Consider the following 26,423-nt stretch of genomic DNA (forward strand, 5'->3'; position numbering starts at 1 on the left):
ATGGACCTGATTTATAACGGACCCCGCGACCAATAGCCTGCTGTCTACCCTGCGCTGTGTTTCCTAGGTAGGATACCTACATATGCAGGTAAGCCCCGGGGACCTATCCCGGGGACCTATAGCTCCACCGAGTGAATTTGAAGACTTTTACTCTGCTTACCCCGCTCAGATACTGCCTTGAAGCGGAGAGCATGCGCTGTAAAGCTTCACGTACATATCGCGAGTACGATACGTATAAAGCTTCGAGCCTGTGGTCTCAGAAGAGTAATCATCATCGGCAAGCATTGCTCGGTAGAACCCACCGCTCGATGACAATCGCCAAACACGAGATGCATCAGACATTGTTAGCCGATCTGGCGCAGGTAAAGCATTTTCTGGATACGGTGAAATGGCCATACGGTGAATATATAGATGACATAGTGCAGGATGTCCATCGCTAGCCATATATGCTGAGTAGGAGTATCCAACTGGATATTAAATACATGACACGTAATGAATAGCTAATAATCTGTCTCGGGTCTTCAATAGTATACATATGAGCGCCATTCGTAGAATAATACATGACGCGCAGTTTAAGTAAAGTGTAGGTGTCTGATAAAGTTGATAAAGTGCGAATATAAGACGAGACCCCCAGACATTCATACGTACATATGTAGACCCTGTAGTACCGTTGATATATGATTTCTATTTCAGTGCTTTAGTGCTCATCTCCTGTCCCTTGATCACTGGGTAACTTCAGAATATGCCTGACTGCAACAGCATCCTCTTTCGTATAGTCCTCAAGTGCCATACTAAGAAACTCATCATCACGCAGAAGATCTACATCTGCTTTCGCCTCTTCCACAAAATATCGCACAATATCCAGATCTCCACACAAGTCAGCGGCAACAAGGCCATTGCCAACCGCACTCGGTACATTCACAACTGCTTTTGCCTCCTCCACCAGATATTTCACTATGTCAAGAGTTCCCCAGGCAGCGGCACAAAGCACACTACCAAAAACCTGGCCCTCGCCAGGCGGGAGATTCACGTCGATGTTTGCTTCCTCCACGAGGTATCTCACAATATCCAGTTTACCAGAGAAGGCAGCGGCGGCAAGCACATTGCCGTGGATTTCCACATGAACTAGAAGATTCACATCCGGGACCTCCTCTGCAAAATACTTCACGATATCCAAGCTTCCATTAAATACGGCGGCATTTAGTGCACTGCCGTAATCCCCGCTCTGGAGTGGGAGATTCACGTCTGCTTTTGCCTCCTGCACAAGGTATTTGACCGTGTCCAGTCTACCGCAGTTGGCTGCGGCTGCGAGCACGCTTCCATACTTGCCATTGGCATTGCACTGGTTGACGGGAACTCCTTTTGCAATAAGAGTTGCGCACAAAGGTATGCAATTAGTCGTGGCAGCTATCGTGAGCAAACCTTCGCCACGGTCATTTTGTTGAAATGGGTCAAAATCATTGCTGTCGCACCATTTGCGAAGAGTCGTTTCATACAATAAAAACTGAGCTATAGCAAACATTGGTGTCGTAGAGGGTGCCAGGTCTTCATGAGACATAAATGGCCCTGCCCGGGATGGCCATTGGAATGAAAGACTGTGCTTTTTAATGTGATCCAACCATCGAATATAAATGGCGCTACTTTTGTTGGGTGAGCCAATGAATTTCTTTAGCAGAATGACAGATTGATCTTCCTCAGGCTGCGGCTGCTCATGAGCGTAAAAAAGCCCACCAAGTCTGAGCATGGTAAGAGAAAGGATGTGTTTCATTGAATGGATCCTCGGAGCTTCCACGGAGTGTTTTTGGGCCAAATGTTCGCATAAGAGACAGAAGGCACACCTGGGCACAGTAAGAGTGTGCTTTTTGATATATCCCAAGGGCCTTCTCGAGGTACTCCCTCGCTGAAAGGTGGAAAAACCTCCATCGACCGTAGGTGTCAACCATGAGCAAGTTCTCACAAATTGAGAGCAAGGGATCTTGCTGCACACAACTCGCCAACTTTATGTCGTCTTTCTCAATGGCCATGCGAGCGGCGGAGAGGAGTTCTTCACTTGTGAGCGGGTAAGGAGAGCACAGCACCCACTTGAACGTGCGTTCTGCTATGGCTTGTTCCGGCGGAAAGCGGGTTTGGATTTTCCGATATATTTGGTCATACATCCCATCCAGCCCCTTCGGGAGCGTTTCCAGTGCGTAATCGATCGATTCAATGGTGTCGCATTGTACAATTTGTTTTACCTGGAGGGCGGCCCACAGGAACCTGTTTTCTTCGTTAGTGTATAGCTTGTTCGCTCGTTATAGTCATGGGGTCTTACATGTTGTCGCATTTCTCGAGAATAGCTCGGACAACAGTGTCCTTCATAGCGGCAAGTTCCGAGTTGGGATACTTCTTCTCAAATTTATCCATCTCCTTAGTCACAAATTTCTCAATGTCCTTTTCGTTGTCCTGAGCCTGGATTATGACCGTTGAACTTGAGCCATATTTCGCGCCAATGCTTTTCTCGGGTCGGCTGGCAACAAAGAGCTTGACTCTACCTCTGTCTTTAGTCTCAGCAATGGCATCCTCAAGAGCCTCGACCAAAATATCAAGTTCATCGTCCAAGACTTCATCCAAGGCATCAAGAATGATGACACTCGTTGAATATAGATTGAATGCTTCCACGAGCTGACGACAGCATTCCGAGGAGCTGAGTTGTGATGCTCTATTGGTTGCTCTTTCCCGTGCATCTTGAAGGCTTCTCCTGACCGATTCGGTACTGCCTTTTGGGGCGGCAAACTGGCGAACTAAGCTTCGAAGCACTGGTAGTGCCTCCCGCCGATCTTTCTCGTCTTGATTGCAGAAGAAATAGCCAAATCCTTCCATTTGGGGTCCCTTCGTGTCCTCGATATGCTTGACCAAAGCTGAAGTCAGAAATGATTTTCCCGTGCCAGCTAGCTTTTGTCAGAGAAATAATTGATTTCGAGGATTGAGCAGACTCACGAGATCCTTGAAGCCACAGGGTACTGGACGAGGGTGAATCCATCCAGTCACGGAATCTCTCATCTTGAATAAGCCAATCACCAGTACCAGGCTCCCTTCTTTCTTCAATCTCATCGTGATGACGGCCATACTGGATATCCGAGACCCATTCAAGAAGGTCCCTCCGTTCTTGGTTATCCACCCATTGGAAGACATGTTCCATGTGACGAGTGATTCTTTTGAGGGACTTCTGAGCTTCTTAGAGATAATCCTTGAAAATAACTTCTTGGTGAGCGTGAGCCGTCTCTTCACACTTACCAGCCGCTGTTGCAAGCTCTTGTTCCAATCTTTCCAATTCTAGCAACATTCCAGACGGCTTCGCAGTGTCAAAAACAGCCTGGCAAAATTGCACGGCGGTGTTAGATGAAAGATCAGACGATGTGACCAGTAGCTGCAACACACACCCGTACAACATCACGATTGCATTGTAAAGTCTATCCACGACATCCTTTCTCCCCGTCCGCTCGGGGTTGTATATCTCGTAGTAGACCTGACCGGAGAAGATGGCACCCGCCACTTTGTCGACAACAGAAAGTAGGGCGCTCTTTTCTTTGTCGAAAGTATCGATTCCCTGAATTCCATACTGTATAAGCAGTGCCTTGTATCTCCCGATATAGAGAACCGACCTCGAGGACTGATCTTGCCACAGCCCACACCCCTCCAGCTCCAGGAGCCAGCGCAAATTGGATGGCTACGTCCCCAATTTTCTCGGCCCAGTTAACGATCTGGAGGGTTGTTTGTCTCACAGGGATATCGTGGCCTCCTATTTGGACCCTCCAATCTTTAGTGAAGCTTCTATCCCGCTGTGTTTCGGCCTCTTTCTGAAATTTTTTAACTTGATTGACCATACTCTCAGAGCCTTGTCGGTTCATGCCTCGCCTTTCGAGTTGTTCTTGCGATTTGCGAGGCAATTTCTCAAATGCTTCAAGCCACAAGTCACGCCCATCGGTTGCTGGTTTTTGCGGTGGAAGGTTGACCTCTGTGTCTTCGGGGGCTGAAGACGAGAGAATCGCTTTGCCATTGCTTTCGGATATTGGATCTGACTGGCTGACAGTATCTTCCGCACGTGTGCGGCGTTTCAGTCTTGACACAAGGCTGTTGAGACCCATGATTTATTTCTTTGGCTAGAGGGCTTACCCCTACTTTGTGCTGGGCGCTTACTGGTAAGTCATCGACAGGAAACAGGAAAAAGGAAACAGGGACACAGGGAAACAGAGAAACAGGAAGCGCAGTAACCCAGTATTGTAAGCTAACAGAAAACTGGAGAGGAGAAAAGAGAGGGGAAGAAGGAGAAGCCTTCACCCCACAAGTAAGCAGGAGGCTGAAAAATCAGGCGCTAACCTGAAACATTAAAACATGGCCTTCCTATATACAAGAAGTAAAGAAGATGCTTAGCTTGCCAAAATCTACATTCATATTGTGCAATGTACTTCATAGGCCCATTTACAGCCTGGTGCCCATGTTCACATGAACCGCCTTAATCTGGCTATAAGCCTCCAGGCCTGCCTCACCCAACTCACGTCCAATGCCACTCTGCTTCACACCACCAAAAGGAATACGCGGGTCACAGTCTTGGCTGCTGTTAATCCAGACCATACCGGACTCTATCTCAGCAGCCACGCGGTGAGCGCGCTCCAGATCACGCGTGAAGACAGCCGCACCCAGGCCGTAAGTGGTATCGTTGGCCCGACGAATAGCTTCTTCCTCATCGTCGAAGGGGAAGATCACCACGACGGGACCAAACACTTCTTCGCGGGCAATGCGCATAGAATCCGTTGCATTGACAATAACGGTTGGTTGAATGAAGTACCCATTCTTATTCTTCTCGTCAGTCGGCGTGTAGGGAGCGCCACCAGTGAGAATAGTAGCTCCTTCGTTCTTGGCAATTTCAAAGTAGGAGAGGATACGGTCGTATTGCGCGCGTGTCACCTGCGGGCCGTGGAAGACCGACTCGTCCCACTGATCGCCGATCTTTGCACCCTCCACTGCCGTCTTGTAGCTAGCAGTGAATGATTCAAGGATATCGCGGTGGACGAAGATTCGCGAGGTCGCGGTACAGATCTCGCCTTTGTTGGACATAATACCGCCATGCGACCACTTGACCGCTTGGTCCATATCTGCATCCGGAAAAACTAGCAATGGGGACTTGCCGCCTGTTTCGAGAGTGATATTCTTGAGTGTGCCGGCGGCCATCTTCATAATCTCCCGGGCGGTCACCGTTGACCCTGTGAAAGCGACCTTATCGATTAATGGGTGCGAAGCGAGCGTGGCGCCAGCCTCGCGCCCGTAGCCATTAACGATGTTCACCACACCTGGAGGGAACCCGGCCTTCTTGATCAAGGTGCCGAGAATGAGAGCGCTGAGAGGGGTCTGCTCGGCTGGCTTCAGGACAACTGTGTTTCCACATGCAAGTGCAGGGCCAAGCTTCCAGGTGGCCATTGAAAGGGGGTAGTTCCATGGAATGATCTGTCCAACTACGCCAATGGGCTGGCGGATTGTATAGGCGAACTTTTGGGGAGTTGTATTGATGGTTTGGCCAAAGGTCTTATCAGCCCAGCCACTGTAATAGCGAATTGTTGTGATTGCCTCAGTGAGATCTTCGTCAAGGGCGACGTGGTAGGGTTTTCCTGCCTTCGATAAGTAAATTGTCTCCAGTTTGGTGGATTTCCATACATACCGTTATCCCAAGCTTCAATAGAAGCAAACAGCGCTCTGTTCTCCTCCATGAGATCGGCGAGTCGGGCCATCAACTGGCCCCGCTCTGTCGCGGGAAGCAACTTCCATGAGGGGTGGACCAGGGCCGCTTTGGCAGCCTTCACGGCGCGGTCGACATCTTCGGCGCTCGCTGCTTGGACGGTGGCAATGGGCTTGTCGGTACTAGACAATAGTTAGTGAGGTGTACAGAGATATTCCGATAATCACGCACGCGGGGTCAAGAGATGTGATGGTCTGGCCTCCTGTGGCAGGTACAATCTCGTTGTTGATGAAGAGGCCGGTGGGCTGCTTGTAGCTGTGCCCATTGGGGGTGACGATATCAATGAAGAGGTCCATTTCGATTTCGTTCTTGGGTATAATAGAAGTCTGAACAGTTCCAACTCCTTCACGGCGCGTGGGGTATGATATAGGATATCTCTCCCAGCGAGGTTAAGCCCCTTCAGGCAAGTCCTTCCGATATACTCTCCGCGATGTTAGGGATATTTTCTGCGGCAAAATATGGAGTAGATGGAATTATTCTCAATTATCCTAATATTAATACCATCGGCTTATTTCCAATTATTCGATCAATAGATATGCCGGACTCTTATGTCGGATTAAGGTGCTTTCTTGATCTTTTTCGATCAGCCATGTTCTCAGCCCTAACATGTCATCGGATATATATTTTCGAGATTCTCTCAGGTTCTAGCTAAACGTATTTATTGCAATAATGGAATATGTTATATATGCGAAGTTGACACAGCTCTGATAAAAAGACAACAAACTAGTTTCGAAGCTCAACGCCAATTGACAGTTACGGTACTACCAATGTCGGAGATGCAATATACAATGACGTTCAACGGCCTTATTCGGCCTTATTTAGACCCCACAGATAGTTCATTTCGCGATATACCCTTGGCTAGTCGGAAGCACAGTCCACATGCGAAGCCATCGGTGACATCCCGATCCACTGTGTGGCTATTGCGGAATCCCTGCATAGCACGATCTGCATGTCATGCGTGCCAGCAAGCCTTCCAAATCCTAAACAACTGCGATCTTATCGCTTTAATCTTCACGAAGCAGAACAATTGAAAGAACGTAGAGCTCGAATACACGAAACTCCCAGAAGAGAAAGAACCCTCAATCCGATGGTGGGACACATCCTAAATAGGAAGCCTGTCCCGATACGGCAAGTCACTCCTCTACAGTCCGAAGTAGATATAGAATCATGAATCTAGAATATATAGAAACGGTAAGAGATTCCATAATTAGATCAACTATATCTAGATCACCACTTCCTCCAACCCCGCCGTACTCACCATATTTCCAAACCAAAACATATTTCCTCTCACTTCCTATACTTACATCCAACCTCCAATATGGACCCCCTTTACGGAATCATGGTGGCCCTGATCACCCCCTTCACAGACGACAAGACCGCCATCGACGAAGGCCGTCTGCAAGCACACATCGAGCACCTGATCAAAGCAGGCGTACACGGTCTCGTTCCAGGCGGCAGCACAGGCGAATTCACCACAATGACCTTCGCCGAGCGCAAGCAGCTAACAGAGCTGTGCGTTAAGTTCGCCGCTGGCCGCGTCCCCGTCGTCGCTGGCACAGGCAGTCTCTCATCCGCCGAGGCCGTCGAGCTCTCCGTACACGCCGCCAAAGCCGGCGCCGCAGCCACAATGGTCGTGCCCCCTTTCTACGACCCTGTCAACCTGGAGCAGCTGCACGAGTTGCTCAACGAAATCCATACAGCCTCCGGTCTGCCCATTGTCTTCTATAATATTCCTTCTGCGTCGGGTATCACCCTGTCTCCCACTGAGATCGCCGGTCTGTCTAAGGTCGGCGTCAAGTATCTGAAGGATACCTCTGGTAATGCGCCGGCCCTGACGGAGCTTATCTTTTCTCTGTCGGATCAGATTACCTCGTTTAATGGGTGGGATACTTTGACTTTCTATGGTCTTGCTGCTGGCGCTCCCGGTGGTGTCTGGGGTGCGGCGAATATTATTCCTGAGTTGGCCGTTGAGCTTTATGAGGCGGTTTCTGTTAAGGGGGATTTGAAGCGTGGTCGTGAGATTTGGGCTAAGGCTTTCCCCATTTGCAAGTTCCTTGAGTCGCATAACTATGCTGCTGCTGTTAAGACTGGTGTTGAGTTGATTGGCCAGCCCACTGGTGGCTTGCGCAAGCCTTTCGCTCTTCTCAACCCGGAGTTGACGGCGGAACTTAAGCAATTGCTGCAGAATGCTGGTGTTAAGACTGTTTAGACCTTTGTTCATTTGTTTATTTGATGATTTGGAATGCTTGAATGTCGGAATGAGAATGCGACACGTACTATCCATGTACATAGTTTATAGAATATACAACCTTGAAACCATATTCATCGCGTCATAAAAGTGCATAGTACGAATCGTAAGATATAGTCAAGACGAGAGTAACCAGCTATGTTAACAAAACAAGGGCCATATCTGTCCTTGCTTCACAACATCGACCCACGATGGCATCGATTCACCCCGGTTCGCAGTCAAATGCTCGTCCTGCTTGCGCCACACTTCAGTGATAATATTTCTGGCTGTTCCAAAAGCGGCAAACCCGCATATTGAGCTCGCCCTGTCTAACATGCTCATAACAGCCCCTCGTCTTGCGGTTGACATTGCCTCACATCCTGCAATGAACAGCGGCCACGCCGTTCCGGGTCCGGTGGGATCATCTTGGGTCAGTGTTGCACTGCACGCCTGAAGCGCTGCAATAACACTATCAACATGACCCTGCAGAGCGGCGGGGTGGATCTTTCGGATTCGCCTATAAAAGAAAATTACTAGAGCTGCATTCAAGGCCTCCACCATATGACCGTGCGGTTTTGAGTCGGCATGGAGCTCCAGGACTCCGGCTCTTGTTCGGCCCAGGCTGAAAGAGCAGATCATATTTTCCAGACGAGTGCTACGTCGCTGTAGTGTCTCCCACGCTTCAAGGTTCATGGTCTGACCCGCCTCGCGGGCAATACGGAATGTCTCCAAGACGTTGGCTAGTCTTGTGGTCTGCGAGACAAGGCCAAGCCAGGTTTCTGGGATGCCATAAATTTGTTTGTATAATGTTTCAGGGTAACTGCGTGAGTCCTGAAGATGTATGTCGTGGAGTCCTGAAGTTTTGTCCTTGGGTTCATCGATATTGAGGTCACTATCCGAGTTTTGTGTTTCGAGGCGGAGGAAATCATCCAGCCGAGGGTTTGGCTCAGCGTTCGTCATCTGTTCTGAGTTTGGTGTGTGTTCTAATCGAAATCGAGAACCAAGTGCTTCCAGGGAGGAGGAAGAGAGGTTGTAGTCATGTAGAACAAATGTGCTCTCGCCGACGATTCTTAGCCAGGTGTAGACGTGATGCAAAAGTCGTGCCTTTTTCGATATTCGGGTTTTTGAAAGCCCTCGAAGGCGTAATAATCGCTCTGCATCAATCATGAAACATCGGGCGTGTTGTTGTTGACCGGACATGATCTGTGGGAGTCAGAGTCATTCAATCGATGTCAAATAGGAAACTCACCGTGTACTGTATGAGAATGCATGCAGCCATCAGCTGGTCTTTATATTTCGCTTTCTTTAAACCCTGTGTTTCTGACTGCAAAGACGACTGCATATGATCCTTAGCTTGCAGGTATGCCTGGTTGGCAACCTTCCACCAATACTCAGGCGGCTTTGTCGATATTGTTGAAGGGTTCAAAACAAGATGAATAGCAGAGCAGGCAAGCAAGCCGTACAGATTTGCAAGTCTGGCCTGACTGACCTTTTCTGTCCCAAGAAAAGTCGAGTCACTGTATGTAATTACCGCCGCCGGCACGTTCAAAATCTTCCAAGGCGATTTCTGGCGACAGGGAATGGCCATTATGTGTGGGATCACAGTATCCTGGAAATGCTTAAGCAGGAACGGGGCATCCTGCAATGCATCTACATCAGCCGAAATAAGCTCTGCTGGTGCATGTTGTGTTGTGAAAGTTTGCAGTAGATCATCGTTGTGATTTGAGTCGACGGGTAGCAACCCCATCTCTTGACTCATATCGAAAGATAAATCATTCGACATGCTCAAGACGCCGCTTGTTGTAAACTCCGTATTGTCTAGACCAAAGCTCAATAGATCAGACCAATGGAGGAAGTCATCGATCTGAGACAGTGAATCAAGTATTGGAGAGGGATTAGACTCTTGCAGATTCTCAGGAGCCACAGTCTCAGGCGGCTCCGCTGCAGAACTTATATCAGACGCGACAGGTTCAATTTCGGGCACCAGTTCTTGTTCTAGCTTCCGTGGCGCTGGAGAGAAATCGAGAACCGCAAAGGGTCCAATGACAATATCACCATCGAGCGAACGTTCAGGGTCCCGCAGTCTCGAGTCAACCTCTGCCAGTGATGCATCAATAGATCCAGATATAAGATCAGACCCAAGCGCAGTGCTCATAGAAAGTCTGGATTGCTCTAGCACACGGGTTAATACCAAGTCCAGTTCGTCTCGTACTGTCAGGGCCACGTACCCGAATAAAGATACCGGCGAGTCCCACGAGCACTCTCAGTCTCCTCGCCGTTATCAGTGTGCATCCACAAGACCTGATCGGAATATCCCTCGCATTTCACGTCTAGGGCCCGACAGGTGCGACACACGGGCCGTTTCTGATCGCATTTCACATGCCGGCGTCTGCAGGTGCTGCATCCTCCCAGCGCATGGGATCGGCGAGGTCTTGATCGCTTAGATGTCGCCATTTCATATAGTCTGATATATTCAATCTAAAAAGGAGCTTCTTGCTGATTCCATTTCCATATTGGAAAGGGAACGTCGAAGTCATAGCTAACCCCGCCACACTCGGAACTGCCTTCTAATCTTGGATATGGGATCTCTTATCAGCTTATCTCCTCGGAATCACCTGCTCTTCCAATCTCTTTTCCTTTCGTCTTTTAGCAGCAATTCCATTCCAAACCGACTAAGATCGCCCCTCTGTTTGCCATGGATCATAAGTGGGACAAAAAAGCAGATTTGGGCCGGCTGGAAATGAAGCCGCCAACAGCCCATTTGGCCCAGTAGTTAATGTAGATAATGTCGTGCACTTCATTACCACCATTGAGAACGAAGACCTAAGAGGCTATTGGCCGTAATCAATACTGACACGACGCTCACCCCAGATATCTAGAACATAGTATCCTGAGCCGCATGAACAACTCTGATTCTCTTTTCGTGGAAACCTTTTCTTGCGAGGCTTGGACCCAGCATGTTTGGCTAGACCACGCACAATATCCTTGCTCTTGTATGACCGGCGCTGGCGCTATATTTGTATATGTTGTAAATAGTGCTTTGGTAAGGTGACACCATCCACCCGTGGATGGAATCTCAGTCTGGCAAGGGACTCCGATGATCGTCTTCCACAATCGGAAACCAACCCCAGAAACCAATCTATAGCAGCGAGGAGCTACTTGTGCGCAACTCAATCCGGCAATGGAAAATGATCTCGGAAGAGGAGAGGTCGCCGGGGATCCTTCTTATTTGAACTGTGCCATCGTCGCCTCACTCTATCCATTTTTCCTATACAATTTCTATAATCACATCCCAACGCAAACGGCACAATGGCTCACCGCGGAGAGACCCTTCACAAAGATGTATGCTGCATTGCTGACCTGAAGAAAATGGGGAGTAGTCGGCTGGCTCCGATGGTCCGAGGTGAGTGTCATCACTTCACAGCAACGGTTCATTGCGTCAGTGCTGACCTCGATAGACTACTACAATGGAGGAGCTATGGATCTAATCACGTATGGAATATCAAAACGCAATGACTGCCCCACTTCCCTAACATCTGTCTAGCCTCAACGAGAACGAAACAGCCTACGACCGCTACAAGATCCGTCCTCGGGTCTTAATCAACGTCGACAAGATCGACACAAGCGCCGAATTCCTCGGTAGCAAGGTATTTGCTCTTTCCACTTTCCCAGCATAAACGAACTCAGTAGCCAACCCTAACACTCAAATAACAGGTCTCGCTCCCATTCGGCTTCAGTCCCGCCGCATCAATGAAACTCGCCCACCCAGACGGCGAGCTCGCGACCTCGCGGGCAGCTGCAAAATTCGGCCTTGCCATGGGTCTGTCCTCGTACTCGAATTATCCGCTCGAGGAAGTTGCCGCACAGGGGACTGGGAATCCGTATGTGATGCAGATGTGTGTACTGCGGGATCGGTCGATTACGCTTCAGTTGTTAGAGCGAGCCGAGAGTATGTCGTATCTGAATTGCTTTTTTTTTTTGTATGGCTTCATTGGCTGGGCGGGGCTAACATCCTTTTTCAGAGGCTGGGTACAAGGCGCTGTTCCTATCTGTTGATGTACCCGTGCTAGGCAAGCGCATCAACGAATACCGGAATGAGTATACCATTCCGGATGATATGTCGTGGCCGAATATCCTCAGTCACGGGGCGGATCACTCGGACCGCACTGACTACGGTATGTACGGTGGAGCTGGTTTGAAGTTGATGTGAGGTTGAGGAGAACATGCTGATGTTTTATAGACCCAAGTTTGGACTGGGAAGAAACAATTCCTTGGTTGAGACAACATACGTCTCTGAAGATCTGGCTTAAGGGTGGTATGTTTGTGTTGTTGAGTGACTCAAGTAAAGCAGGTCACAGTTCGACTAACAATGGATGATACAGTAACTACCCCCGAAGATATAGAACTCGCGATCAAATACGGCATCGACGGCATCGTCATTTCGAACCACGGAGGCCGGCAACTGGACGGCATGCCGTCGACATTGGATGCACTGCGGGTCTGTGCCCCAGTAGCCAAGGGTCGGATCCCGATCGCGGTGGATGGAGGTATTCGACGAGGCTCGGATATCTTCAAGGCTCTGGCGTTGGGGGCTAGCTTCTGCTTTATCGGAAGAATCCCGTTCTGGGGGTTGGCTGTATGTGTTTCCTTCTGTTGGTTATGCTGTTTACTGACCAAATACAGTACAACGGACAAGAAGGTGTGGAACTGGCGATTAAGATCCTCCGCCAAGAACTGCGGATCACCATGGCATTGGCTGGGTAAGTTGAGAATTCCATTGTTCTGGAATGCGAAAAAAGAAAAGAAAAAGAAAAAGAAAAAGGACGCTAATCGGAAGCAGGTGCCGAACGATCAGCGAAATTCAAAGTTGTTACCTTTCCGTTTTGCGACCGGATGGGATTCTGTCGAAGCTGTGAGGGATATTTGACTATTTCCGAGTTCCTTCGATGCACGTCTACATGTACATACATAATATCAATGATATAGACCATACAGTCGATCTTTTCAAGAGTGCAAGTGAGGTTCATCTTGAAATGTGTTACAATACCATTACCCCAATACAAGCAATACATAAGCTGTTTGCCAAGACCTGCACATCTTGGCGACTGCCCACAAGGCTGAAGGGCTGATTGCTTTTTACCTACTTGGCTTTTCGATAGAGAACAACCTTGGAAGCTCTTAAGAGGCTGTGCAATTCACATTCTATCTGCCTACAATACCCGAACATAGCCACAGTTCTACAAGTAATTATAGAGAAAACTGGAGAATATAGCCCTATACTGCAAAGCCTCAGCGTGGTTCCTGGTACCAGGCAGCATCATTCTGATTTGTCCAGCTAAACTTAGCAACACTCCGTACTCCGTACTCGTACCCCATCTGACTTGCATAAGCCCTACGGAGTACGGAGTATTGGAATGTGTAAGCGTTTAATCTCTTTTGTCGGGCGCTAGTTGTTTCATTTGACTTTGGACTTATTTTCCAGCCGATCGTCGAAACTATTGGAAAACTACATATAGCGTCCTTTTCTCCTTTCTGTTTTCTCTTTCTTCACTTTTCTTTGTTCTCTATACCTCTTATCCTACACCTTACACTGTTTCCACCCTTGTACCATATACACATACTACCACTACCACTAGGTACCACAATGTTCAACTTCAACTTCTTCAAGTCTACCCCGGCCAACGAGCCCACCGAAACCTGGAACGCCAACACCGTCACCATGCAGCCCACCAGCCCCGCTGCCCCTTCAACTAACCAGAACGTCGTCACTGAACAGCCGGTATGTGCACCATAACCCATAAAACTCATATGTCCAGAACAAAAATTAACATCTATCGGCATCAGGCCAACCAAGAACAAATGCAGCTGCGCGGTGGTGGCGGCGGTGGTATCTGCTGCGGAGTGTAAGTTCCCTCTCTCCCAATCCAACCCGAAGAAACATATTCGGTCATGCGCGCGATGAAATTCCAGAAAACTAACTTATCCCAGTTGCGCCGGTATCGCCTGCTTCGAGTGCTGTGAGATTTGCTGCTAGACGATCCGATGAGATCGGGCTGTGGCTGCCGATGCCGACACTGTTGATGGCGGACTTGCTGCGGTTAATTCTTGGAACCTTGCGCGGGATTCATTGTCTTTCCGTGTGACATTGGCGGGTTTTCATGTGATGCGATTTGACGTGATTTGATTTGATGGACTTCCCTTTCTTTTTGCTATACTGGATCTTTCTACGCTATACCCCAGAACAATGCCAGTAATGGAGTTCAATTTCAGATTCTTGTGTTTTGATCGCTTTGAATATAAGTAGATGGTCATTCTGGTCGTGGCTCGTGAAGTAGTCATTATATCCATGGAAGGACAGGTCTGTCAGTCTTTGTGGTTCGGCTAGCCAAAAGGACGGCGGGAGATCGCTGATCGCAGTGCGGCGTCTACATCCCATAGTCGGAATCCTGGCGCGCGGCCGAGGATCCTGAGGTTTGCGAGGAGTACTAGGCTCAAGTCAGTGATATTGACAAAAACATAAGGGGCAAACGTCATCGACGGTCAACTCACGATCAAAAAAACACTCAACATCCAGAGTATACGACGTCGAGGGTTCCGACTCCATCTTAGTAACAGGAGGAGTCCCATCGGAAGAAGCATAGAGACTGGAAACAGTCGATCGATCCGGCGAAAAGCCATACAAAGCCCCAACCAAGCTCTCCGGGACACCGAGCCTCAATCCAGACCCATCAAGCACAAGACCCCGATGTTCCAGATATCCCTGGACATCACGGCAATCAAACCATTCGCCATCAAGATCCAGCGACCGAATCCTCTCCTCCTCACTCATCTGCACTTGCCCATCCACCACTCCCTCCACAACAGGCTCCCGGTCCCCACTCCAATCCTCATTCCAATCCTGGATCCCGCCCCGCTGCAAAATCCGCACCATCCGCCGCAGGATCTTCCCCGGTCTCCGACTGTTCTCCGGGTACACGGGGCTCCCGTCGCTGTCCACGGGCGGGAAGTGCTTCCCCGCACCGCCGAGCGTGTAGAAAGGCATCTTGATGAATTCCAGCCCGCTGCCGATCTCGGACTGCAGCGTGCGCCGGAAATTACGTCTTATGCCTGCCATGTCGTGGATGCAGGGGACTAGTCCGAAGACGCGGCTTAGCAGGGCCGGATCGGTGCGCGGGTCTGTTAGCCAGCGGTAGGTGTGCTCGAGGCTGAATCTGTGCAGGCGGCGGGCTAGGTTGGATTCTTGGTGGCTGTATGTGTAGATTGTTGTTGTTGGGAGGATACGGTTTATTAGTGGGGATGGGGAGCGGGCCCGGGTGTATTGTGGGTATGAAGAGGAGATGTTGGATTCCCGCTTCGGAGGATAGGTGTGTGACACTTCGTAGCCGAATGTGGGCTTGTCTGTTGATGGACTGTTGTTCTGGAGTTGGAGATCATCGTCGTTCTCAGAGGTCGATCTGGCCTTGTCTATTTCTGCTAAGATGAGCTCTCGTGTGCGAGCGAGATAGTCCACGCTTGGCTGAAGAGTTGGATCGTCGTGGAGCTGATTGATGGCGTCGCGGTGGGCTCCGCCGAGGAGGTCTGATACATTCTCTAGTGTCTGCTCTAGTACATTGACGCGAGATCTGAGGGTCTGGATGGTATTCTCCTTTTTAAGACGGTAGGTGCGTTGTGCCCGTCGGATCTGCAGACGGCGTTCCTGTGGAGCTGGTCAATATGTACAACATATTTCTAGGGGCCGATCGGGATCTACCTCGATGGCAGTGGCATCTTTAGCCTCTAATTTCGGTCGGCCTCTTTTCCGTACGGGACGACCCGGGGCCGATTGCTTGTCGGTCAGTTGGTCGGGGATCTCCGGTTGGGCTCCCCTTGGGGGTCTTAGATGGGTCAGTTCGCTGGACAAGGTGTCCATCGATATTTCTGCTTCTTGTGCCAGTTCCAGGTAGGACCTTGAGGATAGCATGTCCATTGTGGGTCTGTAGTCTGAGCTGAAATAGTAATATTGTTTAGATTATCGGAGAGAACAGAGGTGAGGTTGGGATTGAGGTTGAAGTTGATTACAATTGAATTAATTGATCACTCATCTTCATAACCTCGGCCAAGCCCAACGCTAATGCAACAGGGATTCCCCACTGGCCTTGCAGATATTTGCCTAACGGGAAATTGTGAAATTATGAAATTTTATGAAATTATGAAATTATCCTTATGCACATTCTGATGTCAACCCGTTGATTTATTCTAACACACCGACCTCTGGCGATGCACGTCGGGTGGTACATTCGGAGGAACTGAAGTGAGAAAGGGGGAACATTCACAAGACGGTCAAGAATCCAACACGGTCACTCCGACGCGAACTCGGGTCTAAACACACACCAAGTAACAGCTCCGAGATCAGATGGGTGCAGAAATTGCATCGAGTGTGAAATCCGAACAGCCGATCGAATATGACATCCACTTCTTCCGCGATTGGCTCTTGACCCTTAGCTTTGTGACGATCATTCCCATGCTACGGAGGTTTTTCCCCACTTATGCTTGCAACCGAGGTCGCTCCATTCTTATAAAACCACTTGTTTTCCTGTTCGCACTCTAAAAGCCAAAACTATCTAACCAGGACCATGGCTCTGTCATTCGTCTTGGGCTTTGCGGCCGCAGCCGTCGTGCTGCAGGTCATCCGTATGGTATTCAACTCATGGCAACACTCGCGCAATGCTAAGAGTCTGGGCTGTGGCAGCGTGCCAATGTACCCTTGCAAGGATCCTTTTGGAATCGACAACCTGAAACAATCCCTGGCGGCAGACAAGGCCAAACTGGTACCTGAGTTGGCCGAGGAGCGCGTCAAGATCATCAGTAACCAGGAGAACCGCTATGTCACTACATTCTCTATCCGCAACCTCGGTCGCACCCACATCTTCACTATCGACCCCAAGAACATCCAGGCTGTCCTGGCTACACAGTTCAAGGACTTCGAACTTGGTTCTGTCCGTCAAATCAGCATGCATCCGCTGCTGGGCACTGGTATTGTGAGTCACATGCTATACCTTATTGATCATGTCTCCAATCTAGGTGTTGACTGTTTATAGTTCACCGCCGATGGAGAGGAATGGAGCCGATCCCGTGGCCTACTTCGGCCTCAGTTCACCCGCGAGCAGATCAGTCAATTGGAATTGGAAGAGGAGCACGTGCAAAAGGCCATGCAGGCTCTGCCCGTCGCAGCCAACGGATGGACCGCCGCAACAGACATCCAATCCATCTTCTTCCGCTTGACCATCGACTCCGCCACAGAATTCCTCTTCGGCGAAAGCGTCGAGAGCCAGCTGGGCGCCCTAAACGGCCTGAACAGATCCGAAGACTCCTTCGCCACCTACTTCGACAAGTCCCAATGGGTCTGCGCGCAGCGAAGCCGCTTCGAGAAACTCGCCTTCCTCGCCGAGAACAAAGAAACCAAGTTCTCCGACAAGCAAGTCCACTCCTTCGTCGACAAAGTCGTGTCAAACGCCCTCGCAGCATCCCAATCCGAAAAGAAGCCCTCCAACGAAAAATCCTCCTACGTCTTCCTGGAAGCCCTCCTCGAAGTCACCCGCGACCCAATCGAGCTCCGCTCCCAACTCCTCAACATCCTCCTCGCCGGCCGCGACACAACAGCCTCCCTCCTTAGCTGGACAACCCTCATGCTCGCCCGGCATCCAGACGTCTTCACCAAACTCCGCGAAACTATCATCTCCAACTTCGGCACCTACTCCAACCCCCAGAACATCACCTTCGCCACCCTAAAGTCCTGCCAGTACCTGCAGCACGTGATGAACGAAGTCCTCCGTCTGTACCCCGTCGTCCCCTTCAACCGCCGCAACGCAGCCCGCGACACAACCATCCCGCGCGGCGGCGGCCCAGACGGCCAGGACCCCGTCTACATCCGCAAGGGCCAGTCAGTGATCTACACGACGCATGTGATGCAGCGTCGTAAGGACCTGTGGGGTCCTGACGCTGACGAGTTCAAGCCTGAACGCTGGACGAGTCGTCGCGCTGGATGGGAGTATATTCCGTTCAACGGTGGGCCGCGGATCTGTATTGGGCAGCAGTTTGCGCTTACTGAGGCTGGATATGTTATTGTTAGGCTGTTGCAGCGCTTTGATCAGATTGAGAATGTTTATCCTGATCAGAAGATTCGTTACGGTCTTACTTTGACTAGTGCGCCTGCTGATCTTGTTACTGTGCGCTTGCACCAGGCTGAGGATGCTTGAGGTGGTTGTCTTGGTCTGGTTGTCTTTTGATCTGTTCCTGGACGGTTTCTTTCTCGCTTCGTTTCTAGGGGTGGTTGGCGATGGTTGTGTTTTCTGCGGTTCTTTGGGTTTCTGGCTAGGGTTTCCCGGCTAGGACGGTTTCCTTCCACGGCAGAGTTACTCTAAGGGGTATATGTCTATAATTACGATGAGAATGACTTGTTTACCTACCTAGTTATGAATACACTTGGTATTGTCTTGAATTATTCTGGCTAGGGGAAAATTTCGTATAAGTTTCACACTTGAGATGTGGTTTACATCCATCGAAGATATGTGGTAGGCACTGGGCATACACGGATGATTCATCAATTAGAGGCAATGCCTGGCCACAGGAAGACGAACGTCAACTTTCTCCTTTCGGTCTTAGTCTACGAACAAAGCGCGCATCAAACAGGTCCTCCATCCCTATTGGGCAGATCAGAATAAGATAATGGGGGAAGACAGCAGGAGACCGTCTCTATGACTACACAAGAATAGAAAGAAGCGTCACCCATCATGCATACATGCAGTATTTGCAACATTGAAATTGAATTTATATATAATCGAAGTGAATCGAGAAGAAAGTAATGTATAAGAATAGTGTAAGAAAACAGTCGATCAAGAAAGAAAGCGCTGACACCAAGCCACTCTGTCAATAAAATCTCCCCTTTTTGGTTTGATCCAAGATCATCCCTTAAGCAACGCACTGGTAGTAGTAAGGGTTCTGCTTGACGCAGGTGGTGCCAGTCTCACAGACAGTGGGGCCAGTCCAGTTGATACCACCGCACTGGTAGTAGTGCTTAGCGACATTTCCAGTAGAGGGGCTGTTGGTAGGTACCTGAGCATTGGGCTTGGCAGTGGAGGTGGAGGTGGCGCTGACGAGGGTAGTAGGGGCGACAGTGGTGGGAGTAGGGACAACAGGAGCGACAGGGGCGGAAGTCTCAGCGGGAGCGGAGGCCGAGCTGGACGGCTCAACCATGGAGCTGGGGACCTGGACGTTGCTGCTGGGGGTGCTGGTGACGTCGACAGCGGCGGTGGTGGTCGATGTCTGGGCAGCAGACTTGGTAGAGGTGGGGGCGGAGGAAGAAGACGAAGCCGGTGCCGAGGCAGTGCCATCAACGAAGTACTTCTCGAGGATGGGGAGGTAGGTCGAGTAAGCAGGGCCGTCACTTGGCTCCAAGCTGTACATGTAAGATCCCCACCAGGGACCGGCGGCCCACCACTCGGCGCCCATCCAGACGTCGCTGTTCTCGGTCATGTAGGAGAGCATGCCGTCGACGGCAGCCTGGCAGTCGCTGTTGACGCCGCCGGCGAACTCGCCGATGAAGCCCTTCTTGTTGTTTTCCTGCAACCAGGCGGTGGCGGACTGGAGACGCTCCTTGCCGATGGTGCTGCTGACGCAGGTCTCGGAGGTTCCGGAGCTGTCACCGTCCAGGTACTGGTGCATCTCGTAGACAACCTTGTCCTCGGAGTCCGTGAGGGCCTTCAGGTTGTCGTTGTTGTCGGTCCAGGACCAGGCGCCGCTCCAGGCGTTGCCTTCGACGAAGATGTACTGGCTGGTGGCGCCAGCGGCACGGATAGCGTCAATGGCAGCCTGGTTCAGGTCCAAGACGAGGGTCTGGTCAAGGTCGTGGTACTCGTTGTCTAGGGAGGTGTTAGTGGATGGTTTGATCGTGTGAGTTTGACAATGGGTGCTGGCTTACTGGTGTCGAAGATGACCTTCTCGTTGGTGGCGAACTCAGTAGCAACGGTCTTCCAGAAGGCCTTGAAATCGGAGGTCGAGCTGATGATGTTGCCAGCGCTGTAGATGGAGCATTAGTATCATACATCATACCAATAAAGGCGGGTAGTTGTGGTTTTTGATGCGCTTACTATCTTCCGTAGTTGTGGGGATCAAGGACGGCATAGGCACCACTGTCGGTAATGAACTTGACAGTCTATAGAATGGAACTGTTAGGCCTTGGGAGGTAATCAATAACCACGACAGGCATATTACGTACAGACTTAAGGGCGGCCATGTAAGTGGCATCCGGGGTGCCGGTCATGGTGGTTGGCACCAGGCGCTCCATCAAGAAGGGCACACGGAAGATGTTCATACCGGCATCTCTCAAGATCTGAATCTGGGAAGTCTTGGGCCAGGTGTAGTCTTTTTCCAGGGTACCGGGAATGTTACCCTCGCCGAATTCGGCACCGGACTCGCTCACACCGAGCCAGGTGAATCCATTTGCACGCTTCTTAATATCAGCGCTCTGCTTGTTAGGAACAGCGTCTCTTCCTCGGGGGTATGCGCAGGCCACGGTGGCGGCGCTAGCAGCCAGAACAATGTTTGTGAACTTCATTGTGTAATGTAAAAGAGAGTGAGTGTCGAGTTTGACGATAAAGAATGAGACGGAATAGGACAAAAGGAATGAAAATCAAGAGACCAGTCTTGAAGTTTGAATGAAAGAGAATGAATGTATTGCACAAAGCAAGAGTGAAACCTGCGGAGGCCGTCTATTATATAGCCATACCCTGCACCGAGGGGCGTCGAATAGCGCTTAGTATACGGGGACGGAGTCAACAGAGTGGATTCGATTCACCGTTTGTGATCTCCCATAGAGCCACTCGGAACATCATTCGGCTTAATTATGACCGCGATACGGAGTACCGGGAAACGCTAACCCTGAGGGCTGCAGGAGATGTCTCTTCTAAACGGTGGATCTCCCCACCGAAGTATCCGGATAAATGGTCCGATTCTGAAAAGCCACTGATTCAAGCACGAGTGACCAAGGGCGGATCAGAACTGTATACTCCGTACGGAGTAGGACCGACATTATCCATAGTCGGCCCCATCTGTCGGAGATTGGCAACGCTTAGCTCCATGGCCTGATGTCTGTGGAGATGAGATTACTAAACGGCGTAAAAGGCAGGTCAGTTTCCATTTCGCTAGTGTAGACAAGTCTCACCGTCAAGAAAGGTGCAATTTAAATTAAATTGTCCTGATACACTTGTGGAATTGGCTAACCCGTCTTGGTGTAGTGGCCGAAATGAGAAATGCTCAAGATGAAACACCATGTGGCGTTTGGGCTTGATCACCCTTGGATCCTCCGGATAAATTCGCCAAATGAACTCGGAAACTCCTTTGCAAACCTGTAAAGCCGAGGAGCTAAGCTCATATAATATCGAAATCGAGGTAGGGATTACCTAGTATCCACATTTCTGATTAGTCCCATACAACATAATTTATAGCCCGAATGAGAGTGGAGCGGAGAGTGGACGAGCAGTGTACAGGAGATTTCCTGCCCATTATAACTTCACACTCTTACGACTTGGTTCTCGGGGATCTTCGACATGTGCTATGCGCAAATCGTGATTGATGTCAATACTAAGCCAGCAGCTGCCATCTCACCTACTACTGGAAACATCCCGAGGCTCAAAGGGCAAAGCCAGCGACACAAATCCAATAACTACAAAATGCCCGCAACAGACAAAGATAGGCACACAAGAATACACATTGCCCCACGTAGCTACAAACGGGGCCGTCAGTGAACCAACCCGTCCATAGGCCATCAGCAGGACGCATCCGACAGCCCTATACTTATCGGGCATGATTTCGGTGATATATCTAGACCAAAGTCAATTTCGCAAACAAGATTGGTTGCTACGGTGACTCACCTATAGATAACCGCGTGCATGGCATTCAGGTAGAAGTGTGATCATACATGAGAGGGCCAGGCTCTGGACCTCAGTTTCGACGGCGGTGAAAGAACCCGCGCAAATGGAGCACCAGGCCATCAAAGTGATTGAGCGGCGGCGGCTGAGAAAATGGATCTCAACCAGATACGAGCTGAGGATAGCGCAGCGATGCAAAAGTCGCGATATGTTTTGTAAACGCTACCATCGCCAAGCTTGATGTCGTTCGCCTCAAGATAATATGTTAGGGAGACCGGATATACAGGATATCTGGATTCAGTTAGGATTTGCGCTTTGGAGACATGCAAATGGGGAATAAGTATGCGATGCCGACGAGTAGCCAGATGAAAATCAGACAGATCATGGAGCGGACTTCCTACTCTAAACATAATTTATATCAGAAGCAGCTCGTATCAGAACGTTTTACCCAGACTTCTTTGGCTTGACCATTAAAGGAAAGCGACTGCGAACGTGTATAGCGACACCTCTGGGTAGTTCATAATTTGCCTGTTGCTGTACTCCTTATATGCTCGATGGCTGGTGTTCAGAGAATGGTATGAGTGTTGAACCCGGCTTCGTTGACAAGTCCTAGTTTGTCTTCAGCAGCAGGGATTTGCTATATATCCGTCATAGTATGACAATGTTCCTCCACAGTGGTCGTAAGCTTCAAGGCCTCGCCAACTGTTAATTGGCTGACTGGTAGACGTGGCGCGTCCTTGCAGTGATTGTAGGCACCACAAACAGAGCAGTAAATTCTTGCTAACATAAACATTTCGTCCATGGTTCTAGCAGTGCCGGTAGAATAAGGGCGGCGTTCTGACCGAGCAAAAATCAGTGGGATGTTTGCCCAGGTGTATATGTTGAGGTTAATATAAAATGAAATCGTCGACAACGTGTTTCGTACTCCGATCTAATACCAGATAGAAATGAATTGTACCACCAAATCTCTCGCACCGTATCTCGCTCAATTTTGGCCGGGAAGGGTGGGAAAAAAAGTAAGTTAGCATAGGTCCCGTAATCTCTGAAAGTGGTCAACGTTTAGGAATGTACATACCTTAGCTCGTTCATTTACGGATGTCCCCAAGGGACAAAATAGTAATCCTTAATGCTTCATTTAACCCATCTTTCCTTTTAATTTTTGTTACAAAACGAGAAGGCATCGATGAGACTATCGAGAGTAGCACTCGCCGTTTTGGGATTTAAAAATTGAGTTCGCGTCACACGGGATTCGAACGCCGGCATGTGCTCACGTGACTTCCCAAAAGCGTAATAATAAAAAAAGAAGCAGTGTGAGTATCATTTGACGCTCACCCTATAACTTTAACAAAGGGTCTGTAAAAAAAAAAAAATAGGTAGCTTCTCTTTGATTGAGCGTGTCATCCTTAGTGCAGGGGCCATGCTAATCTTCTCTGTATATTTTCATTTGACCATATGCCCCGAAGGGCGAAAGGTGATCCTTAAAGTTCAATATAACCTCTAAATTTGGCAGAAAACTACCGCCTACCTATTCCGTCAATGGCTTTCTCGAGCTGTGATTGGATGCATCAAGGGACTTGTTGTCACGTGAAGTGGTATGTTTTGGTCTGAAGTTCTCGAAACAAGTTATGAGGTCTAAGTGTATTCACTAAGCTTATAAGAAGCTACTCTGTGATGCTGAATTCAAATGAATGATCGCCTTGCCCGATGGGAACAGCCTTCGCATCACTGTCATACAGCGTTCTTTCAAAATATCGCACCCGTCCATCCGGTTGTGCCAAGAGAATGGTTTGTCTCTGTGTTCCATACGATCCGCAGGTATAACTCTGGTCAGGGGGTCCGTTCGTGGGTGTGTCGGCCTCATCCTCTACCTGAGCTGCAGCGGTTTTCTCTGCAGCTGGATCACGATCATTTGGAGTACCGATGCGAGGGACAAAGATGGTCTTGTGCAGATGACGGATGTACTCCTCAATTGTATTGTTCTCTTCTGACAGTCGTGGCAGACTATCCGTGCTGAGAACCTGCAGCAGACGATCAATCAATGCATCCTCGTCTTCCCCATCTCCCTTTTGCACATGCTCGTCAATAGCCGCCTCCATCAACTGCTCTCCATCAATAATCTTTGGCCAGGTTCTGTCATCAAAGCTTGTGTTGCTAAGACCCCGCGTTTGGTTCTTCTCCGTTGCCACCCAAGTGATCTGATCCATGTCTGTGGAACGGTTGGAGACAATGGCCAAGGGCTCGCTGATATGTCCACATACCAGACTGAAACCCCCCACCTGCTTTGCTTCTGGGCTGGCCACGATGCCTTGTACAAACTCCTTGGTATCCTCTCGCTTATCGGTAGACCCGATCAACCAGCTGTTGACGATGACACCCCGGCTGTAGACCCCTATGGCTGCGCTGGTCGAGTCCTCGCGATAATTGGTAAGAACTGCCACCTTCCCATGCTTGGTGACCCCCATCCAAGTGCCATGTGTAGATCGGGCTAGGTCTCGTGAGCCTAGGACATGTGAGGATGGCTCTGGCCACCAGTCTGGCGATGATGTGGGACGATGGAGGAATTCCTAGATATATTAAGCTTGGGATTCCACTGGTCAGAATGGGAATACCTACATCTCTGTTGTTGATTATGATCAACGAGTATTCCGGGTGGGCAGTTGAGATCAATGCGATACACATGGTTTGAGTTTCCGAGGTCCCCCGAGTTGAACGAGCGGGGAATAACCAAGATTCACGAATTTAACGATGGGTATGTATCGGATGGAGTAGAAGCAAGTGTTCTAGAGAAAAAGGGAATATGGGAAGAGAAAAAGGAACGGGTCATAATACGTAGAGAGGAACTACCTAGGTAGTTAAGGCATCTCGGGTGATTGGGCCACTCATTAGCGAAGTGTTCCTTGTCGGGCTTGTACCTCTACCATATTGAACATAACAACATTTGAACATAAGTCCTAAAATAAAGATCTCAGATATCGAGACATACATCCAAGATATATATAGTATATGTCCTAAATCCATGAATGACTGAATCATTAACAATGCACTGAAGCAAAAAAGTGTCTCGCGTGACGTCAGCACACATCCGTTGATTCTTGGGGAAATGCGAGTGGTCATGTCTCTTAATATGGGAGTTATCGTGGAGTGATTTATGTGTAAGGAATAAGGAGAACTATTTCTACTATTTCTATTATTTGATTTCTGCTTTCAGTCGTAATATACCCCTGAACTATCTTTGTTGCCTTGTTCTCCTCTTTTTTGTTCCAACTTCGGAGTTCGTCTCAGATCAGCGGGGCTGACTGAAGAACTAAAAAATCTCCAGGGAATTTTCTTCTTTTCACATCTCCAATTCACCCAGGTTTCATCATGTTTGGAATCTTCGCGGACTTGATGTCGTAAGTTCAAGTCATATACGGACAGAATGGGCCCGCAAGCTAACGCAGATCTATCCTATAGCTCGGTCATCACGATCCTCTTCCCCGTTTTCGCTTCCTACAAGGCTCTCCGTTCCTCTGACCCCTCACAACTCGCACCATGGCTGATGTACTGGGTGGTGCTTTCAGTCATTCTGCTGGTTGAATCCTGGACTGTGTTTATCATCGGATGGTATAGTTCAACTTGCTTCGCTCGACATGATCGCAAGCTAATCATGACTCGATAACTATGCAGGTTCCCATTCTACAGCTGGATCCGCCTCGGTTTCATGGCTTATCTCGTCCTCCCCCAGACGCAAGGGGCTCGTACACTGTACCAAGACTATGTGGACCCGTTCTTGACACATCATGAGCGGGAGATCGAAGAGATGATCGGCAACACTCATGAGCGGGCCAAGGCACTGGGTCTTCAATACTTCTACCAAGCTATCGATTTGATCCGGGAGAAGGTCTTGGGTCTACCCCCGCAACGCCCCACGACACCTCCTCAGCCAGGTGCCGCTTCCTACGCGCAGTCGCTACTATCGCGGTTCAACATCCCCACCGCCGGAGCACCTGGGGCGTCTGCCAACACAAACGATTGGTATTCAGTACTGAGTACCGCTGTGGGATCGGTCACATCTGGAAAGTCTCGAGAAGCGCGGGATCAGGAACTTTCAGCCAGTGGCAATCTTCTTCAGCGCCAGATGCAGTCCATGTCTGGAGCCGAGAAGGCTCACTTTATTTCCTCGCAGCGAGAGCTGCTAGATCACCTCCGGTCAACCCTAACACAAGAGGAGCAGAGCAGCCCTCGGGGTGGGCTCGAGGCTGATGACCTTGCCTACGGCGTGCCGTTGCGCAAGAACCGCAGCGAGAACTCCTTCGAGGTTGTTGATGATGAGGATCTAGGACGTCGCCCCGAACGAAAGACTAGTGGGGGATGGGCATCTGGTTGGTTTGGCAACGAGCGAGATTCTTCAGGCTCATCTGGTACTGACTTCGCGGCACGGGCTGTCGATGAGATTGCCCGGTCGCGTGCAACCGGGTACGACCGATCTTGAGTCCCGCGGAGATGTTCCGCTTTTAACAGGGGTGGTTTAGAGTAGAACAAG

General features: G+C 49.7%; 11 protein-coding genes across 11 annotated transcripts; 5 read left to right on the forward strand and 6 right to left on the reverse strand.

Annotated features, from left to right (window-relative positions):
* Nucleotides 1–697: 697 nt before the first annotated feature.
* Nucleotides 698–4,124, reverse strand: N7489_010223 (ankyrin repeat domain-containing protein; the record flags this gene model as incomplete). The annotated part of the gene is made up of 6 exons (XM_056715972.1): nucleotides 698–1,705; nucleotides 1,839–2,256; nucleotides 2,312–2,927; nucleotides 2,977–3,213; nucleotides 3,274–3,586; nucleotides 3,642–4,124. 6 exons carry the CDS (start codon nucleotides 4,122–4,124, stop codon nucleotides 698–700), a joined length of 3,075 nt encoding a protein of 1,024 aa, XP_056563594.1.
* Nucleotides 4,125–4,458: 334 nt separating this feature from the next.
* Nucleotides 4,459–6,066, reverse strand: N7489_010224 (aldehyde dehydrogenase ALDH; the record flags this gene model as incomplete). The annotated part of the gene is made up of 3 exons (XM_056715973.1): nucleotides 4,459–5,642; nucleotides 5,693–5,892; nucleotides 5,942–6,066. The coding sequence occupies 3 exons, from the start codon at nucleotides 6,064–6,066 to the stop codon at nucleotides 4,459–4,461; spliced, it is 1,509 nt and encodes a 502-aa protein (XP_056563595.1).
* Nucleotides 6,067–7,088: 1,022 nt separating this feature from the next.
* Nucleotides 7,089–7,979, forward strand: N7489_010225 (dihydrodipicolinate synthase family protein; the record flags this gene model as incomplete). The annotated part of the gene is made up of 1 exon (XM_056715974.1): nucleotides 7,089–7,979. The coding sequence occupies one exon, from the start codon at nucleotides 7,089–7,091 to the stop codon at nucleotides 7,977–7,979; it is 891 nt and encodes a 296-aa protein (XP_056563596.1).
* A 180-nt stretch (nucleotides 7,980–8,159) lies between these two features.
* On the reverse strand, nucleotides 8,160–10,451 carry N7489_010226 (Zn(II)2Cys6 transcription factor; the record flags this gene model as incomplete). The annotated part of the gene is made up of 3 exons (XM_056715975.1): nucleotides 8,160–9,200; nucleotides 9,247–10,169; nucleotides 10,226–10,451. The coding sequence occupies 3 exons, from the start codon at nucleotides 10,449–10,451 to the stop codon at nucleotides 8,160–8,162; spliced, it is 2,190 nt and encodes a 729-aa protein (XP_056563597.1).
* Nucleotides 10,452–11,306: 855 nt separating this feature from the next.
* N7489_010227 (alpha-hydroxy acid oxidase) lies at nucleotides 11,307–12,913 on the forward strand (the record flags this gene model as incomplete). The annotated part of the gene is made up of 9 exons (XM_056715976.1): nucleotides 11,307–11,400; nucleotides 11,456–11,489; nucleotides 11,542–11,644; nucleotides 11,712–11,946; nucleotides 12,020–12,172; nucleotides 12,238–12,312; nucleotides 12,380–12,633; nucleotides 12,681–12,757; nucleotides 12,838–12,913. The coding sequence occupies 9 exons, from the start codon at nucleotides 11,307–11,309 to the stop codon at nucleotides 12,911–12,913; spliced, it is 1,101 nt and encodes a 366-aa protein (XP_056563598.1).
* A 728-nt stretch (nucleotides 12,914–13,641) lies between these two features.
* N7489_010228 (uncharacterized protein) lies at nucleotides 13,642–14,031 on the forward strand (the record flags this gene model as incomplete). The annotated part of the gene is made up of 3 exons (XM_056715977.1): nucleotides 13,642–13,776; nucleotides 13,842–13,900; nucleotides 13,986–14,031. The coding sequence occupies 3 exons, from the start codon at nucleotides 13,642–13,644 to the stop codon at nucleotides 14,029–14,031; spliced, it is 240 nt and encodes a 79-aa protein (XP_056563599.1).
* A 347-nt stretch (nucleotides 14,032–14,378) lies between these two features.
* On the reverse strand, nucleotides 14,379–15,963 carry N7489_010229 (bZIP transcription factor; the record flags this gene model as incomplete). The annotated part of the gene is made up of 3 exons (XM_056715978.1): nucleotides 14,379–14,482; nucleotides 14,547–15,693; nucleotides 15,748–15,963. 3 exons carry the CDS (start codon nucleotides 15,961–15,963, stop codon nucleotides 14,379–14,381), a joined length of 1,467 nt encoding a protein of 488 aa, XP_056563600.1.
* A 646-nt stretch (nucleotides 15,964–16,609) lies between these two features.
* Nucleotides 16,610–18,232, forward strand: N7489_010230 (cytochrome P450; the record flags this gene model as incomplete). The annotated part of the gene is made up of 2 exons (XM_056715979.1): nucleotides 16,610–17,014; nucleotides 17,075–18,232. 2 exons carry the CDS (start codon nucleotides 16,610–16,612, stop codon nucleotides 18,230–18,232), a joined length of 1,563 nt encoding a protein of 520 aa, XP_056563601.1.
* Nucleotides 18,233–18,944: 712 nt separating this feature from the next.
* Nucleotides 18,945–20,589, reverse strand: egl3 (putative extracellular endoglucanase/cellulase; the record flags this gene model as incomplete). The annotated part of the gene is made up of 4 exons (XM_056715980.1): nucleotides 18,945–19,894; nucleotides 19,954–20,051; nucleotides 20,123–20,187; nucleotides 20,251–20,589. 4 exons carry the CDS (start codon nucleotides 20,587–20,589, stop codon nucleotides 18,945–18,947), a joined length of 1,452 nt encoding a protein of 483 aa, XP_056563602.1.
* A 2,973-nt stretch (nucleotides 20,590–23,562) lies between these two features.
* Nucleotides 23,563–24,626, reverse strand: N7489_010232 (NRDE family protein; the record flags this gene model as incomplete). The annotated part of the gene is made up of 2 exons (XM_056715981.1): nucleotides 24,515–24,626; nucleotides 23,563–24,465 (listed from the first exon to the last, which is right to left on the reverse strand). Exons 1-2 carry the CDS (start codon nucleotides 24,578–24,580, stop codon nucleotides 23,563–23,565), a joined length of 969 nt encoding a protein of 322 aa, XP_056563603.1. The 5' UTR covers nucleotides 24,581–24,626.
* A 638-nt stretch (nucleotides 24,627–25,264) lies between these two features.
* Nucleotides 25,265–26,372, forward strand: N7489_010233 (HVA22/TB2/DP1 family protein; the record flags this gene model as incomplete). Its single annotated transcript, XM_056715982.1, has 3 exons — nucleotides 25,265–25,293; nucleotides 25,355–25,504; nucleotides 25,568–26,372. The coding sequence occupies 3 exons, from the start codon at nucleotides 25,265–25,267 to the stop codon at nucleotides 26,370–26,372; spliced, it is 984 nt and encodes a 327-aa protein (XP_056563604.1).
* Between the last annotated feature and the right edge of the window lie 51 nt (nucleotides 26,373–26,423).

The sequence above is a fragment of the Penicillium chrysogenum genome (genome assembly GCF_028827035.1).
Source record: "Penicillium chrysogenum strain IBT 35668 chromosome Unknown utg000005l_segment0_segment0, whole genome shotgun sequence".
NCBI lineage: Eukaryota > Fungi > Ascomycota > Eurotiomycetes > Eurotiales > Aspergillaceae > Penicillium > Penicillium chrysogenum.